The sequence below is a fragment of the Lycium barbarum genome, chromosome 3 (assembly GCF_019175385.1).
Source record: "Lycium barbarum isolate Lr01 chromosome 3, ASM1917538v2, whole genome shotgun sequence".
NCBI lineage: Eukaryota > Viridiplantae > Streptophyta > Magnoliopsida > Solanales > Solanaceae > Lycium > Lycium barbarum.
The window spans coordinates 1,480,811-1,500,257 of record NC_083339.1 but is presented as its reverse complement, the minus strand read 5'-3'; the positions used below and the strand labels follow the sequence as shown (position 1 = coordinate 1,500,257).

Genomic DNA, 19,447 nt, shown 5'->3' with positions numbered 1-19,447 from the left:
TCCCAAGTGTGGTACACTATAATGGACTTTCTTCACTATTCGTAGCCTCCCATTGTATGTGTGTCACTATCTGCTCTTTATGTACCCTTTGATTCCTAAGTATTTTCCCATTCGTAGCCTCCCAAGTGTGGTATACTATAATTGACTTTAAGAGGTGTGAATCCGGACTCAAAGGCGGAACAAGAATTTGAAGTTTATGGGTACTGAACTAGCCACCAAACCCTTAACTCGTTTTAGTTATTAGGTTCGCAAATAAATATTTATACATACTTGACGTTTTTTAAGACAAATACATGGCCTAAACAAAAATTGCTGAATTCATCCAAACACATACTTAATACTGTAGTTCTGCCTCTGTCCGAATTAGCTAGGGCCAAAAACGAATACCGGACACAGTGTGAATAAAGAAAAAAAGAACCATTTTTCTACGTTTCTCTTTTCTTGAGGCTTAGATGTTTTGGTAAATTCTTTGTGGCGGAAAATATGTGCAAGTCATTTCATTTCCTCTAATCAATACTGTGCTTATTTCTTCAAAATCCCAATAACAACAAAAGGATAAAGTCCAAGACTCTAAAATGTTTTTCAGGTTAATTGTCGTAGTCATAATTTATTTGTCTAAACTATTCTTTCTTTCTCCATTAACTATCTTATTAGATTAACACTCCACTAATTGAGTAATAAGGGTTAATTTGAAAGGAAAAATGCCTCTAGTTCTTTTAAGACAGTCAAATATTTTGAAACGAATTAAATAGTCAAAACGACTAATATTTGGAATCAAATGAAGTACTTTAAACTCATCCTTGAATATGGAGGGATTATATTGCTTTCCTTTGAAGGTGGTGCTTAAGCTAACTTGCACAAAATTTGATTATTACATCAAGTACCTGCTGTCTCTCACACCACACCAATATAAGTACGTGATAACTCTCCCAATCAAAACTTGGACAAATGGGAAAATCACCTAACAATTTTTTGTCTATACTGGGATTTGAACCGAAATCATAATCCCCTTATTGCACTACCATTGCCTCAAGTTACATGCATTGAGATATAATATAATTAAATAATTAAAAGTGTACTCTATTTAACGGTTTAAGTTTTTAGATAAGATGATCACACAACTTCAATTTAGTATAATCAGATCTCGCACATGAGGCGGCGTGCTCAAATATAATATAATTAAATAATTAAAATAAGATGATCACACAACTTCAATATAGTATAATCAGATCTCGCACGTGAGGCAGCGTGCTCAGATATAATATAATTAAATAATTAAAAGTGTACTCTCTATAGCCGCTTAAGCTTTTAGATGAAATAGTCACGCAACTTCAATAGCAACATATATATTGAACAACCAGAGACATATAATAATAGTCATAAACTCAACTAAAGCAGAAAGTAAAGGAGGAAGAAAAGGAATTAGTTCCTTAAAAATCAAGGCCTGTCAAAAATATCCCAAATAGTGGATATCCAAAATATCCCAAAATATCCCAAAATATCTCAAAATATCTCATGTCCTGTTTCTCTATAAATAGGATGCACAAATGCAATGTTGAAAGAGCAGAAGTAATATAAACTGATATCTCTCTACATATTCTCTCTACATATTTCTTCTGTGTATTTACTTCATAGCTTTATTTTATAACACGTTATCAGCACGAGACTCTGTCATCTCGAGCAAATACTTTACAAGCCTCGAAGGTATTGATTTCTTTGTTTTCCATTACTAATGGCAAATCTTTCTAGACGTGAATTTGTAGCCTTAGATATATCCGGCAATAGCTATATGTCTTGGATTCTTGATGCCGAGATTCACCTTAATGCGATGGGTCTGGAAGACACCATCAAAGATAAAAACGAGGCATCAAATCAAAACCGTGCTAAGGCAATGATATTCCTCCGCCATCATCTTGATGAGAATTTAAAAATGGAATATCTCACGGTTAAAGATCCTCTTACGCTGTGGAATGATCTGAAAGATAGATATGATCACCTGAAGATGGTCATACTTCCACAAGCACGTTTTGATTGGCTCCATTTAAGGTTCCAAGATTTTAAATCTGTTAAGGCATACAATTCTACTATGTTTAAAATTATTTCTCAATTGAAATTATGTGGTGAAAATATTACTGATCTTGATATGTTGGAGAAAACATTCTCCACTTTTCCTGCCTCGAGTATGCTCCTGCAGCAGCAATACCGAGAGATGAAGTTCAAAAAATATTCTGATCTAATCTCACATCTTCTAGTGGCTGAACAACATAATGAATTACTGATGAAAAATCATGAAAGCCGACCCACTGGTACTGCCCCATTCCCTGAAGTGAATGAGGCAAATTTTCGCCATTCTAGGCGTGGAAGAGGTCGTGGCCCCAGTCGTGGTCATGGTCGTGGTCGAGGAAGGAATTTTAATCATGATTCTCGTTTTGCACCATATAATACCCTTCAGCACCAGCAGTGTAAAAGGAAGGATGAAAAGCATGAAGTTGTGCAAAAGAAAAATTCAGAAAATAATTGCTTCCGATGTGGAGGAAGAGGGCACTGGTCACGTACCTGTCGTACGCCAAAGCACCTTGTTGAGCTATATCAAGCCTCCCTCAAAAGGGCAGAAAAGGATGCCGAAGCAAATTTTATTTCTGAAGATAATGTTGAGCCCATGCATCTAGATGTGGCAGATTTCTTTGAACTCCCTGAAGGGAAAATAAATCATCTGATCGGTGATGGATCTGTATTAACTTAGATATTTCATACATGTCATTTGTATTATCTAATGTGGTTATGTTTCCATATATATATAATAAAGTGTGTGAAATACTTTGTCTAATCAAAATATCTACTTCGATGTTTACTTTGCCTATTCTTTCGTTTTGAAGAATATATGGAAAATCCTCAAATATTATTTGGATCAATGACAAATCATGAAGATATTTGTGTGATTGATAGTGGAACAACGCATGCTATATTCAAAGATGAGAAATACTTTTCTCAATTGCGTAGAAAAAGGGGAAATATTAATACAATTTCTGGCAATTCGAAATTAATTGAAGGCTCCGGAAGAGCTACTATATTTCTACCTAAGGGGACGAAACTTGTTATAGAAGATGCACTATTCTCTTCTAGATCCCCAAGAAACTTGTTGAGTTTCAAAGATATCCGCCGTAATGGGTATCACGTTGAGACATTAAATGAAACAAATGATGAATATCTTATCATTACAAAGAATGTCTCCGGCCAGAAATGTGTTTTGGAGAAATTACCAACTTTGTCTTCTGGCCTGTACTATGCAGAAATTAGTACAATGGAAGCACACTCAATCGTAAACCAGAAGTTTAATGATTCAGGAACTTTTGTGCTTTGGCATGACCGCATGGGTCATCCTGGATCAATAATGATGAGACGAATTATTGAAAATTCAAAAGGGCATCCACTTAAGAACCTGAAGATTCTTGAAAGTAGTGAGTTTTCATGTGTCGCTTGTCATCAGGGCAAATTGATAACCAGGCCATCACCAATGAAAATTGATATTGAATCCCCTGCTTTTCTAGATCGTATACATGGGGATATATGTGGACCTATTCACCCATCTTGTGGGTCATTCAGATATTTTATGGTTCTAATAGATGCGTCTTCGAGATGGTCTCATGTGTGCCTCATATCGTCTCGCAACCTGGCGTTTGCGAAATTATTGGCACAAATAATACGCTTAAGGGCACACTTCCCAGATTATCCTATAAAGGCTATACGTCTTGATAATGCTGGAGAATTTACATCCCAAGCTTTTGATGATTATTGTTTATCAGTTGGGATAAAGGTTGAACATCCTGTAGCACATGTTCATACCCAAAATGGCCTTGCTGAGTCATTTATTAAGCGTGTGCAATTGATAGCAAGACCATTACTTATGAAAACACGGTTGCCTATAACCGTCTGGGGTCATGCTATTTTACATGCAGCATCTCTTGTTCGTCTTAGACCGACTCATTATAATAAATACTCCCCGTCACAATTAGTGTTTGGTCATGAACCAAATATTGCTCATCTCCGAATCTTTGGCTGTGCTGTATATGTGCCTGTAGCACCACCACAACGCACTAAGATGGGCCCCCAAAGAAGGTTAGGAATATATGTTGGGTTTGAATCACCCTCCATTATTCGCTATCTTGAGCCATTGACGGGAGATTTATTCACTGCCCGATTTGCAGATTGTCGATTTGATGAAACAAATTTTCCACAATTAGGGGGAGAGAGAAAAGAAATCAAAAGAGAAATTGCGTGGAGAGTCCATCACTATCTCATTTTGATCCACGTACCCCTATATGTGAGCAGGAGATCCAGAAGATCATCCACTTACAGAAAATAGCAAATCAAATGCCAGACGGATTTACTGATTTGAAAAGAATAACTAAGTCGCATATCCCTGCAGAGAATGTGCCTATTCGAATTGATGTTCCAAAGGGACAATCTACTAGTGTCATAGCCTCTGAATCTCATCCACGCCTGAAGCGTGGTAGGCCATTGGGCTCCAAGGATAAAAATCCAAGAAAAAGAAATACAAACAATGATCAGAATGACACTGTGAAAGGATCTCATGAAGAGATTCAAGATCTGATTAATTCTGATATTTCTGAAGAAATCAGCAAACCCGAGACTTTAGTGAGTGAAGAACTATATCGTTCGAAAATTGTGGTGAATAGTGTTTTTGCATATAATGTTGCACTAAATATTATAAAGGGCAGTGAGGATCAGGAACCTCAATCTGTCGGAGAATGTCGACGAAGATATGATTGGCCAAAATGGCAAGAAGCAATTCAATCAGAATTGAATTCACTTGCTAAACGTGAGGTTTTTGGACCTGTAGTCCAAACGCCTAATGGTGTAAAACCAGTTGGTCACAAATGGGTCTTTATACGGAAAAGAAATGAGAGAAATGAAATTGTGCGATACAAAGCACGCCTTGTTGCACAAGGATTCTCTCAAAGACCCGGCGTCGACTATGAAGAAACATATTCACCAGTTATGGATGCTATAACATTTCGATACCTCATGGGTTTAGCTGTCTATGAAACCCTTGAAATACATCTTATGGATGTGGTTACAGCTTATCTTTATGGTTCACTTGATAATGAAATTTATATGAAAATTCCTGAAGGATATAAAATGCTTGAAGCATTTGGTTTAAAGTCTCGGGAAATGTATTCAATCAGATTACAAAGATCCGTTCCGACCTCAGGAAGAAAACGAAGAGCTACTTGGTCCTGAAGTACCATATCTTAGTGCAATAGGTGCACTTATGTATCTTGCTAATGCTACAAGACCTGACATAGCATTTTCTGTTAATTTGCTAGCAAGATATAGCTCTTCTCCTACACGGAGGCATTGGAACGGGATTAAGCATATATTGCGATATCTGAAGGGAACTAGCGATATGGGTCTGTTTTATACTAACAAAGGTAGTACAGATCTTGTTGGTTATGCAGATGCAGGTTATTTATCTGATCCACATAAAGCTCGATCTCAAACGGGCTATCTGTTTACATGCGGAGGTACTGCTATATCATGGCGATCGACCAAGCAGTCCATTGTTGCTACTTCTTCAAATCATGCTGAGATAATCGCTATTCATGAAGCAAGTAGAGAATGTGTGTGGTTGAGATCAGTAATACATTTCATCAGAGAAAGATGTGGCTTGAAGTGTGATACAAAAATACCCACAGTATTATATGAAGATAATGTTGCATGCATAGCTCAATTAAAAGGAGGTTTCATAAAAGGAGATAGAACAAAGCACATTTCACCAAAGTTATTTTTCACACATGATCTCCAGAAGAATGGTGATATTGATGTGCAACAAATCCGTTCAAGTGACAATCCTGCAGATTTGTTCACTAAATCTTTGCCAACTTCAACTCTTGAGAAGATGATATTCAAGATTGGAATGCGAAGACTCCGACATCTGAATCTTGGTCTTCGTCAGGGGGAGTGAAATACGTGTTGTACTCTTTTTCCCTTAACCAAGTTTTGTCCCATTGGGTTTTCTTGGTAAGGTTTTTAATGAGGCAACTCTCATAGCGTATTATTAGATATGCGCACTCTTTTTCCTTCATTAGGACTTTTTCCCACAGGGTTTTTTCTAATAAGGTTTTAACGAGACACATCATCTATTAATGGATATCCAAGGGGGAGTGTCAAAAATATCCCAAATAGTGGATATCCAAAATATCCCAAAATATCCCAAAATATCTCAAAATATCTTATGTCCTGTTTCTCTATAAATAGGATGCACAAATGCAATGTTGAAAGAGCAGAAGTAATATAAACTGATATCTCTCTACATATTCTCTCTACATATTTCTTCTGTGTATTTACTTCATAGCTTTATTTTATAACAAGGCCAAGGTAATTGTCTAACATCACTATCACTCATTACAAAAGGAGCAAAAGACGTCTGTAATACAAAATATTTCTCTTAAAGTCAAAACTTTGACATCGATAATATGAAACTGAAGGAACAACACGAGATATATAGGCAAATAAGACACATCACGACGTGCATCCATAAGAATGATAAGTTTACGCGGTTAAAAGCACCTTGATGATTTTGCCTCCGATTCCATCAATCATTGGAACCAAGTGACCCGCGCCTGGAATTTCATGATATTGGATCCAAGGCAACTGCTGGACAATATATCTTTGTAGTGTGACGGGTGAGAGTTTGTCCTCGTCCCCTTGCCATAAGTGAACAGAGCCTTCATTTTTAGGGAACGGGTTCTCAAGATCCACCGGATCGAATTCCCATGTTCCGAAGCCGATCATCAAGTCTCGGTGGAGGGACTCGTATTCTCCTTGTTGTCTTACCTGTGCCTGAAGTGTCATCGCAGAATGAGTACCAGAAACAGTGCAATTAAAGAAAATGAAAAGCTCTACAAAACTAAAAAAGAGAAAGAAACTAAGGCGGTGCAGAGCCAATATTAACAGATAGACCAAAAACACTACTGTGCAAAAAAGATTACAGAGAGCTTATCAAATCTATGTAAAAAGATTATAGAGAGCCCATCTAGACAACTATTACTATGACCTTATTAGTGTAAAGCATGTGCATTTGCAAGGCTCACAGAACTTTTCTTTGCTAATTCTTAGTGTTTTTTCGAACTTTTCTTTGCTAATTCTTAGTGTTTTTTGAAAAATCTGCACAAAGTTACTCACGCCCATGTCGCCCCTTTGACATGTGTGTGCCAAAACAAACAAAATATCCGCGCAAAGTAGCATCTGGATGACTATCAGTTGGAAGAAACATCTCGAGAAAAGAAACTAGAAATGACTAAGATCCATTACAACGTCGCTCTATCCCATCAGACCAGTCCTTTGAAATAGTGAAACCCTTTCATATTTGCACTTCTAGCAGGTCATGCACTGGATCTCACACTGAAAGCATGCCAGGAACTTCATCCAACAAGACCCAAGACCTAGCTAACACGAATTTTCTGGAATGCCACTCAGGCAAAGAAAATGGCACGAACATAGAGACCTGATTTTAATGTAAGTTCTTTTATTAAGATACAGTGGGACTTGGAGGTTTCAGCAAATGTGGGTCCTCTCCAGAACCTACCTAGACATCTTTGGCCAGAAAAGTATTATTTCCTGATTCAACTAATGAACCATTACAACTGACTATATTATTCATTATGCCATACAATGTCTCCTTATTGAACACCAGTTGATGCTAACAATATGAAGTATTATTTCCTTATTCAATTAATGATTCATTATACTGAAATAAATTAGCTATTGTGCTTCATTTCCGAGGGGGTGATTGAAACACTGGAGTTAGAAACTTAGAATCCTAGCAGATGCAAAACTAGAAAAATTCTTCCTATTTGTCTGGGTCTTAGTGGACGGTGTTACTCAATCAATACGTGTACCCGTAACAGATAACAAGCACCTGTAGATTAGTCAAGGTGCACAATCTGGTCCAAACACCATCTTCATCAAAAAGAAAAGAATGTCTATTTGTTGAATGCCTATCATTCCTTATCAATGGAAGTATTATGATTGACCTCACATGTGCTTTACGTATCAATGCTCCACTTCCGATACTCAGATACATATATTTTATATCTCACGAACCAAAGCTGGAGTTGTAGATTAGACTACTTGTGTGGGAAGAAATCTGGATTCGGCTTCTATAAGCACTAACTTGCCACATTTTGGTTAGTACAAATTCGTCACATTTATTCTTGTAAGCTTTGATTGCAATAACCACAAACAAGAGGTTCTTATTCTAGGTCTAAAATATAAAACTAGCATTCCAAGTAACTCAGTAGAGTAGACCACATGCCATGTCCAAAGCATAGACTAATTTTAAGCTCTTGGACTCTATTTCCTGCAGTATCACCCCGATTCGATCTACTTAAACCTTTAACTACTAGTGATCCTTTTAAATTTTGCAAGCAATACACACATACATTCTGTACAAAAGAAAAAGGCGGGCCCCTTTTTGGCAAATGTATGTTATCCAGCATGGATCTAACAACCTCTGCTATGGGGTAAAGAAAAATGCAGAGAATGATGCAAACTAAATAGCTATTTTTCTTTTTCAATAAATTATACATTTTCGTTGATGTACACCATGTCAGTTTTAGCTATATAAAGTAGATTGCACAAGGATGCTTTAGGCCTCCCAAAAATCTAGCTAACTATCTGTAGTCCCGGTCCATCATTAGATTGGAACTTCTTCTTTTGATCCATCTATTTACATATACGCACCATTCAGACCATGAAAGAAAATCAGTATTGACACGCACAACACGACTCCAAAAAGGTTAGATCTAAGAAGTTGGAACCTAGGTAGCAAGTCATTTAACGAAAATTATCACACCACCAGAACATTTCATGCCCTAGGTTTGGAATCGTGTCAATGAAAAGTTGTCTACCCCAGAATACGAAGGATAGTGAAGATCAAAACAAAGATGCTCGGCCATGGTCAAATGATACCTTTGGCCGATGTTGCTCGGACTCGTGAAAAACAAAATGCGACCGGGCGCATGTCAAATCCTCCAAAAGTAGTGCATTTTTGGAGGATGGCAACATTTTTGGCGAGCAACTAAGTTTTGTCCAAAATTTAGGCCACCCATACTTGCATTGTCATAACAAATGGATACTAAAAGGAAAGAGCTCTTACACGATAGTCACGGCTCGAACTTTGCTTGGAAATTATCTCTAGGTCCTTTGAAGAGAAAACCGCAGGGTTGCGACTTGAAGCACTACATGCAGGAAAGAACTTTTGACTGTTCCACCAATAGGTAAGCCACGGAAAGTAATGAGCAACTCGAAGTGTCCATTGATCTTGAGGAAGCCGAAGGTTGAATGCTTCTTGGGACATATTCGCAGGTAAACTAGGCCACCAATAGTTGACAACTGGTGCAATAAGAGCAGCACCTGCCAATCTATTACAAGTAACGAATGTGATTCTTGAATCTTGATATTCATTTCAAATTACTTAATATAAGAAAAAACCGAGAAAATGCCAAAAATGGACCCTAATGTTTGAGGGTAGGTTCAAAATAGTCGCTTAAGTATGCACTAATCAGTTTTGGTCCTTTTAAGTTTGCCAAAAGTTAAACACACCTTTCCATAAGATATTTACCGAACTGTCGGTTAGATTTAACGGAAACAGAGGAAAAAAAAAAGATTTGACTATAAACATCAATAAAGTCCCAGCAAATCCTAAAATATGTAACACAAAAAAGCTAAACTAGACAGTAGACACCAAAAAGATATTAAAAATAGCAGAAATTACACTTCAAAACGGCTGCACCAGACTAGAAATAAATTTAAAATAGCAGAAACTACAAAAAAAGTAACTCCAAATGTGAGTTCGCGTTAATTTCCTTTCTTCCATAGGTCCCGACAAATCTAATAGATACAGTTCGGTAAATATTTGACGGAGACTGTGTTAACTTTTGACAAACTTAAAGGACCAAAATTGTCAAGTGCATACTTAGGTTACTATTTTGAATTCTCCTCCTGACAAAAGGAGTTGATATTCCTATATAGTCTGTTTTTTCCAGAAAAAGATTCAAGCTTCTCTTGTACAAACTACGTAATCTACAAATTCCATATGAGGTCTAACGCTCTCCTAATGTACACGGAATGTAAATGAGATTTACCTGTGAGGAATGTATCTGAGACACGTCCAAACAGCTTGTCCGCCCATTGAAAATCCCATAACATAGAATTTGGATCCAAGACTTAATTGATCGGCAAGCTCCTGTACATCGAAAGCTAAGCTCTTGACTGTTCGTTTCGGATTAGGATCACTTTCTCCATAACCAGGTCTGTCAAAGGAAACAATGTACACTCCAAAACTTTCAATAACATCCTGCAAAAAAACAAAAAATTATGCTCAAAATACAAAGTTGGTCCGTAAAAAAGTAGAGTTTTTAGCCAAAATTGTCCCTTATCTATGGAGTAGGTCCATTTTGGTCTTTCAAATATAACTTTGAACATCTTTAGTCCCTTATGTTTGCTAAACTGGAGCACCTTTGGTCCAACTAACAGAATGGACATAAAAACTAACGATGACTACCAAGAAACACTACTAAAAACATGGCCAAAACCTATCTACATTTGGACAGACCGAAAAGTTGACCGACTTGATCGGTTTGATACCAATTTTTTTTTTACAAAAAAAAAAAAAAAAAAAAAAAAAACGAACGAGCTCAGTCAGTTTATTTGAAAAAAAATTAAAAAATTGGGATCAAACCAACCGAGTCAGTCAGGTTTTGCCATGTTTTTTGGTAGTCACAGTTAGTTTTTAAGTCCATTCTGTTAGTTGCACCAAAAGTGTTCCACTTTAGCAAACTTAAGGGAATAAAGATGCTCAAGATTATATTTGAAGGACTAAAATAGATCTACTCCCATTGATAAGGACAATTTTGGCTAAAAACATTAAAAAAAAAAATACGAGCCAAAGAATCAAGTGACGTTACTTGAGAGAGGATGCTAATTGGAACATCATGCCGGCAACCATCGTACCCATGGATATACACAATCTTATACTTTGCATTCTCTTTAGGTACACCACCCTCCTTGTAAGCCAAGTGTCTTCCGTCACTAAGTTTGATTCTTGGTGCAGTGACGGGAGGACCATCTGGGGACCCACAGGTCTTCGGGGGAGGTGGCCGTGTTGCCTGATAACCCCACGCCAAGAACCCCGCCAAAACAACCAGCGCAAATATACCTGAAATGTTCTCATTTGAGTTGCAAGATAATCGTGAACTCGGATAATTTAGAAGGATAAAAAGACAAGAACGATTTCATTTAAGCATCTAATAAAGCTTTTGAGAAAAAGGAGATTGTGTATAGAGACATTTGCACACTCAAGCAACTTAAAGCAAGTTAAACTAAAATTTTCGCTTTTGAGAAAATACAGATTTTCCTATTTACCCATTGATATCTCCAATTCAAAGATTGATGAAGAGCATCTAATACAACTCTAAGACTAATGAAATTTTGTATAGAAGCACTTGCAAACTCAAGCAAGTTAAAGCGGAATTTTCAATTCTATTTGCAGTTTCTAACCAAACCTACATAACTAAAATGATACTAATATCATATGCGTGCGTTCTTCAACAAACTCATTTAGATGTGTGAAAAAATCAAAATCATAATCAAGATCAAAACTTTCCAACAAACCCAGTGTAATCCTACAATGTAACAAAAGTTATCAACTTTACATAATAAAGATTCGATTCAAGGGCGGAGCTAGAGTGTCAGTGACGAGTTCTGTCCCAGTAGCTTTAGTTCAAACTATGTATTTGTCTTAACAAATATTGAATATATACAAATTAATTTTTTTTTTTAACTCAGTTACTTAAAAAGATCAGAATCAAGAATGCATAAGTTCAAATCCTGACTCCGCCTCTAATTCAGTTCATCAAAATATTTTCTACATGCTCCAACAAACACATTCAGATTTGAGGGGTGGGGGGGTGGGCAAATTCAAATTTGGGTTTCACACTCAGTGGAACATTCATTGGGGCCCACTAAATCAAAATTCACGCCGAAAAGTCACACATTGGGGATAAAGTGCTCCCTGAAGGGAACTACAGACTCGAACCCAAGAACTCTGATTAAGAAAGTTATCAACTTTACATTATAAAGATTCAATTTTTCACTATAGTTTCTACATATGATAAAATAAAATTGGAAAGTTATTCCAAGATTCACTAAAAGGACCCATTCTCTCTATAATCAAAATCAGAACTTTCTACCAAATGTAACAAAGTTATCAACTTTACATACATAAAGATTCAGTTCATCACTATTTTATGATAAAATTGAAAAATTCATTTAAAAAAAAAAAAAGGAAAAACCCACCAGAAGGAAGGGGAATTGAACTTTTTTGCTTTGCTTTACGAGTGTGAGCTCTCGCTGAAGCTGCTGAAATTTTCCTTGTTGACCCACCTGCCATTTTTTGTAAATTCTTGATTTGTCAAATTACTGTTTATGTATTGTATAGTGTAGATTTACAGAATTTGAACTCATTCAGATACAAATGGAAATTAGAGAGATCTGAGTTTATAATATAAGATATAAGATGTATCCACAACTTTTGACCCTAGCATTTTTTTTTTCTTTCTATATTTTTCTATTTATTCCCTTTTTAACTTTTGGTTGCTAATTAAGGACCAGTTTGGCCATGAAATTTTTTCACCTTTTTCCGGAAAATTATTTCACTTTAGTTGGAAACCAGCGTTTAGCCATAAAAAATTTAAATACAACTTGAAGTTGTATTTAAAATTTAAAAAACAATCAAAATCTTATTTTCACTTTTTTTGCTTTGATACATTTAACCAACCAAATATTCTGTGCAAAAATTATAACCAAACACAACTCTATCTTCAGCTCCAACTCCAAGATTCCAAAAAAAGTGAAAAATATTTGGTTTTCATGGCCAAATGCCTACTAAGTAGGATTACTTTTTTTTTTTTAATACTATTGTTTTTGGAGTTCGATTATCTTATTTATCTATGGTAGATATTGCTCTTTTCTTTCAGACTGATTTATCATGACATTTTTTCGCTTTTGTTAGTTTCATTATCATACTGTTTTGAACAGTTTGTCCTTATCTTACCTCTTTTCATCATGTTTTCTCTTGAGTCGAGGGTCTTTCGGAAACAGCCCCTACCTTTCGAAGTAAGGATAAGGTCTGCGTACACTTTACCCTCCCCAGATCCACATTATGGATTTAACTTGGTATGTTGTTGTTGTTGTACATTTTTTTAATATAAATAAAAAAAATAATACCTCTCTCATATTATATTGTAATACTAATCACTCGTGTGGTTTATGATTACTTGTTTCGATTTCTTTATAATTTTTTTATAAGGTAAAAATTTATTCGCACTCGATATTTACAGTTAATCAATAAGTACAAAGTTATCTTTTATCCACATTTTTATCACTTAACCGGAGATAACGTGTGTTTAACCTTTAATTTTGATTACTAAAGTTTAATTGATTAATTTGATGTAAACAACGTAATAAGATTTAAGAACCATTTTTTTTTCTTTTTTCAGTTGCAAATTCTTGATTTTGAAATTACTAGCTTTGTATTTGTAGAGTCTAGATTTACAGAATTTGAACTCATTCAGATACTAATAATAAGGAAGATTTAAGAGATCTGAGTATGAGCAGATCTAATAGTAATTGTATTTTGATTTTTTAGCATATGATGTATAGACAGCTTTTGATTGAAGCATTTTATATTTTATTTTTCTTTCAATATCTTCCCCTTTTTTTCTTTCTGATTGCTAATACAGTATTTCTTTTTTTAATATAAAAAATTAACCTTTCCCAAAATACTTGTCGAGCTATTCGGGAGTCGAACTACGTGAATTTTAACACATCATATTCATATGAGAAGACTGTAATTTATGGAATAAGACTTTTTGTATGGTTTTTGCTAAAATTTAATGTTAAAATATTAAATTAATCTAACCCTCAGGGGTTGGCCTGGTGGCAATTGACTTGAGCCTTGGGGTGCTCCCTTTCAAGGTCTCAAGTTCGAAACCCGCTGGGTGCAAACAATTTCTGAGGGCCATCGGACTGGGGAAACCCTGAATTACCCGTGGTGCACTTGCGGGAAACTCCTTGCCGAGGGCCTGTGCACCCCCGGGATTAGTCGGGGCTCAAAGAGACTCGAACACCCGGCGCTAATAAAAAAAAAAAAATATATATATATATATATTAAATTAATCTAAGCAAATTTAAATCCAAAGATGAGTCAAATTAACTCTTGAAAAATGAAACATGACAACTGGGATGGAGGGAGTACATTCTCTTGTTTCAATTTCCTTGTAATACCTCCTATTGTTTGCACCCGGTATTTATATCAAATCAATAAATGTAAGATAATTATCTTTCATACACATATTTATCACTTAATTATGGTTTAATTATATGTATTCTCACAATAATTTCTTAAGTCTTAAAGTTAAATTTGTTAATTTGACATACACATCTTATGCTGGTAAATTTTTATCCTTGATATTTAACCTATTTATTATTAATTTTAAAATGTTGAATATGATCAAGTTACGCTTTCTATTTGCTTAAACTAAAATTTACATTAAAAAAATTACTCATGTTGCTCCATTTTATTTGAAGGTATTAATATTTGTAGAATTAAACAGTTTTTTCTTTGATATCGAGGATTATATAGAAGTCACCAAGACCAAAAAAATGAACATGGACCCCAAGGGATATCATGCATGAACATGGGTATTAATAATTAGGGGTTATAGAAATAAAGTATTTTAAGATTATGGATATGAAAAGACGTGAATTATGAACATCTACAAAATCAAAATATTCATAATAATCTTACTGATTTTTTCTTACATAGCTTTTCTTTATTTTATTCTTTTTGGTTAGTGGAGGGGTTGAGGAAAAGCTAATTAAAAAGATGAATTTTGATAATCTAATTTAACACTTAAAGGATGCAAGACATGCGGTCTATCATTAGGTTATATCAGGTGCTTTTATTTGGTTGTGAACTTGTCGAGACAAATCCAGAATTTAAAGTTCATGATTTTTTTTGCGATCGCAAGTTAATATATAATAATAATTATTATGTCTTCCACACAGGTCTTGAATTCTTCCGCTCTTAAATGGCCGCTACAATCTTTAATGAAACTGAAATAGTTGTACAAATGCTTTGAAAACAATTGGACAACAAAAAGTTCTAAATTATACCATATGAATTTGGCTATAAAGGCGCAAAAATACCGATTCTTACACAATATACCATTGTAAATAGTCTCTAAAAATGATATTCTATTATTAAAAATAAAGCGATACTCAAATCACAACCTACGTAGTCATGTATGCAGCTCTTACGAAACATTTTTCTCTCCTATTAAAAGAGCTTTCACAATTTTGTCCGCCATTCCATCAATCACCGGAAACATATGACCAGCACCCGGAATTTCATAATATTTGATCCATGGTTGTCGTTGTGCAATATATCGTTGTAGAGTTACAGGCACGAGCTTATCCTCGTCCCCATGCCACAAGTGAACTGAACCTTCGTTGTTAGGAAATGGATTTTCCAAATCCATAGGGTCGAATTCCCATGTCCCGAAACCAATCATCAAGTCGCGGTGGAGTGACTCGTGTTGTCCTTGTTGTCTCACTTGAGCCTGAGGAGCCACGAGATCAAAATAATAGTCAGGTACTAATAAGATAAGAATATCAAAGCTATAAGATACACAAACATGCACTAACAAGCTATGTTGCTCGAATTCTCCAAAAATGTTATTGCACCTGTGTCGGATTCTCCAAAACTGAAGAAGTTATCTTTGTTCCATCAAGCAAATATCTTCATGTGCTGATAAATTTTTTAAGCAAACATGCCTAATCTTTATATTTGGAAGTTTACCATGGAGTTTGTTTAAATTAGATGATATGTAGGGGAAAGATTTCAAAACAGAAATAATCTATCAGATATTCAAAGGTACAACTAAAAAAACAAGGGCAATCTGGTGCAGAAGGAGCCCGTATTCACATAGGCTGTGGGCCTCTGCGAAAGGGCCGCACCCTAAGAGGGTGTGATGTAAGCAGCCTATCCTGACGCAGGCATTAGTTGCTGATTACACAGCTCGAACTGATGACCTATAAGTCACACAAAGACAACTTTACCGTTGCTCCAAGGCTCCCTTTCCAAACAGGTATAGCTAATGACATTAATATCTTACAACCAGTATTTCATAAGATCACAAGATGATCAAGCCACAATAATTGTTAATTACTCAAGAAATAGATTATCCTTTCATGCAGTGCGACGAGAGGTATGATCTCAAGAGAAGATTACTTACATAAAGGTCTCTTCTGGCACGAAACTTGGGCATTAGTTCTAAGTCCTGAGAAGAAAGAGCACCGGGATTGTAAGAAGCAGCACTACAAGCAGGGAAAAATTTCTGAGTGTTCCACCAGTTTATAAGCCATGGAAGGTAGTGAGCAACGCGAATATTCCATATATCCTGAGGAAGCTGATGGCTCAACGCGTCGTTGGACAAATTAGCGGGAAAGTTAGGCCACCAGTAGTTGGTAACCGGTGCTAGAAGAGCCGCTCCAGCCAATCTGTTAAATATCACACAAGTGAGCTTATACAGAGAGGGATACAACATTATAGCACCGAGCATCGAGTTCATCTGAACCCAGTACTTTCCACGTGGAACATAAATTTGTGTAAAAGTTCACTAAAAATTGCAACAAATAATGTATCTGAACCCAGTACTTCCTGGAGCATAAATTTGTGTAAAAATCCACTAAAATTCCAACAAATTGTATATCTGCACTCATACTTTGAAAAATACAATGGATACGATGCTAAGAATCTTAAAAATGAATCCATATAGTCTAAATTCTATATCTGCCTCTGAGCTTATAAGATGGATGAAACTAATAACTACTGGAGAAAGAACAAGAAACAGTTCCAACAGCTACTAAGAACAAGAAACAGTTCCAACAGCTACTATTAATAAAATCTACTAAGATCATCTCTTTTGTGTCATTTTTCCTAAAATATCAACAACCATTCCCCCTAAAATATAAATGTGTAGTAGGCATATGGGCTAATTCTCTGTACAAAAAATAATATAAATACCTGTGAGGAATATATTTGAGCAAGGTCCAAACGGCTTGTCCGCCCATTGAAAAGCCAATAACATAGAATTTGGACCCGAGTCCTAATTGATCAGCAAGTTCCTGTACGTCAAACGCCAAGCTCTTTACTGTTCGTTTCGGATTAGGATCACTTTCTCCATAACCAGGTCTATCAATTGAAACAATGTATACTCTCAAGCTTTCAGTAACCTCCTGTCAAAATATCAATTTTATTACCACAAAAAGTTATAAGACCTTAAAAGAGTATATAAGCAAAACAAATGATACGAGAGAGTCACCGGAGAGAGGCCAGTTGCAACAACAGCGTCATGTCTGTTAGAATCGTATCCGTGGATGAACACGATCTTATGTTTTGCTTGATCTCTCGGTACGCCATGCTCTTTGTAAGCTAAGTGTCGCCCATCACTTAGTTTGATTCGAGGTGCTGTGATAGGAGGGCCATCAGGGGTGCCACAAATTTTCGTTGGAGGAGGCTGCATTGCCCGATAAGCATACGCCAAGAACCCAACGAAGAGGACCGTGAGAATTTTCCTAAACATCCCTGAAATTTTTCCCCTTTTCAGCTTGCAATGAAATCTTAAAATTAAGAAAACATGAATAAAACAGAACACACTTGAACAGTAATATCTAATCTAACTAGCTTTGCCACAAGTGCTCGAGCTCTACAAAAATACAGTCGGGTGTGTGTCAGTCCTCCAAAAGCTATGAATTTTTAAGGATCCAACACGGGTGCGACAACATTTAACATAGTTTTTATGATTTCAAGAAGATTGCAAGCTAGTATTATTAACAACTCAAACAATTTCAACCACAATTTTCAAGTTGAATAAAAAATTCTAGCGAACTCTAGATAACAAGATATGCTAAATTCTTCACAGCAAGTTGCTATAAAGATGTCATTTACCTTTATTCCATCTTTGTTTACCATATTATATATGTAGAAGCTTCCTCAATCTTTCCGGTCTCAAGAAACTATCGATGAATAAAAGCATGAGCTCTCTAACAACTTAAGCTTTTAAACGAGACGGTCACACACTTCACATGGAATCAGAGCAAGCAGAGGTCGGGTGTCGGGTCTCACCATCACACATCATGAAAAAAGAATTTCTACGTGCTTGGCCTCTCAAAGGCAGAGGTAGAAGCCCTGATGTGGGTTAGGCCGAACCCAGCAACTTTTGCTTAAACAATGTACTTTTATTAAGAAATTCACTAAATGTGTACACATTAAATTTGAAACCTAATTATAAACACTTGAAGTCGCCATTCCAAAATCAAGAACCCATAAAGTTAGAAATACTGGCTCTGCCTCTGCTTGGCCCATGAAAAAGAATCAGGTCCATATTGAAAATATAATTAAGTAAATAAAAATACATATGTTCTCTTTAACAGCTTAAACTTTTAGATGAAGCAGTCACACACTTCACACAAGCAATATCTGAACAATCATTAACCCATTTCTTCAACCAAAACAAACCCAATATCCGATTCTATCTAAAGCATTAATCACCAAACTATACATACATATCAAAGATTAATCCAGCAATCCATTTCTGCAATATGTGAAGAATTTCAAATAAAAATCACAACTTTCTAACAGTTGCTGGTGAACTTATCATTTTGTCATCATTTAAATGCTTAAGTAAATGGCACTATAACAAATACAAGAATTGAAAGATTGAGTACCTGAAGAAAGAGGAAATGAACTCTTCTGTTTAGTGTTTCTAGTATGAGACCTGGCTGATGCTGCAGAAATCTTTTTGCTCATTATTCCTGCCATACTTTTCTTCCCTCAAAGAATTTAAAGCACAAAAATGTGGAAACTTTCAAAGGTCTATTTGGTAAGGTTATCAACTAATCATTACTATATCAGACATTTCAGTTTTTTTTTGTCTACTAGCATTATTTTATTTATATTTTGGTTTCAGAACATCCACCTGTAAATAAAGGAATTAAAGAGTTTGTCAACAAGTGTTTGTGTTTATTCCCGACATGTGTTTTCCTGTCAAAATGAATTGTCACGGCAATTTAATTGATGCAGTTTAAAATGAAATGGAAATATATAGCAATCACTTAACCATGATTTGTTAATGATAAATATGTATGTAAAAGACACATGTACCAATAAGAATTGTGATAAAGTGGTAAGTACTCCTTCATCCTTAATCAGATGTCTTGAGTTCGAGGTTTGGTCGTGAAATCACTTTTGTTATGGAGCGTTTTACCCCATGTGCGACTACACAACACAAATTTGAAT

General features: G+C 35.7%; 1 protein-coding gene across 2 annotated transcripts; it reads right to left on the bottom strand.

Moving 5' to 3' along the window:
• Window positions 1-6,351: 6,351 nt before the first annotated feature.
• Window positions 6,352-19,036, bottom strand: LOC132629863 (uncharacterized). Of its 2 annotated transcripts, XM_060345259.1 has the most exons (9): window positions 18,877-19,036; window positions 17,472-17,734; window positions 17,174-17,385; window positions 16,383-16,647; window positions 15,488-15,707; window positions 10,992-11,152; window positions 10,170-10,381; window positions 9,182-9,446; window positions 6,352-6,864 (listed from the first exon to the last, which is right to left on the bottom strand). In XM_060345259.1, the coding sequence occupies exons 1-9, from the start codon at window positions 18,968-18,970 to the stop codon at window positions 6,574-6,576; spliced, it is 1,983 nt and encodes a 660-aa protein (XP_060201242.1). In that variant the 5' UTR covers window positions 18,971-19,036; the 3' UTR covers window positions 6,352-6,573. The 2 variants fall into 2 exon arrangements, with proteins under 2 accessions (XP_060201242.1, XP_060201241.1); XM_060345258.1 differs by lacking the exons at window positions 15,488-15,707; window positions 16,383-16,647; window positions 17,174-17,385; window positions 17,472-17,734; window positions 18,877-19,036 and adding an exon at window positions 12,382-12,605 and having other exon boundaries at window positions 10,992-11,242.
• Between the last annotated feature and the right edge of the window lie 411 nt (window positions 19,037-19,447).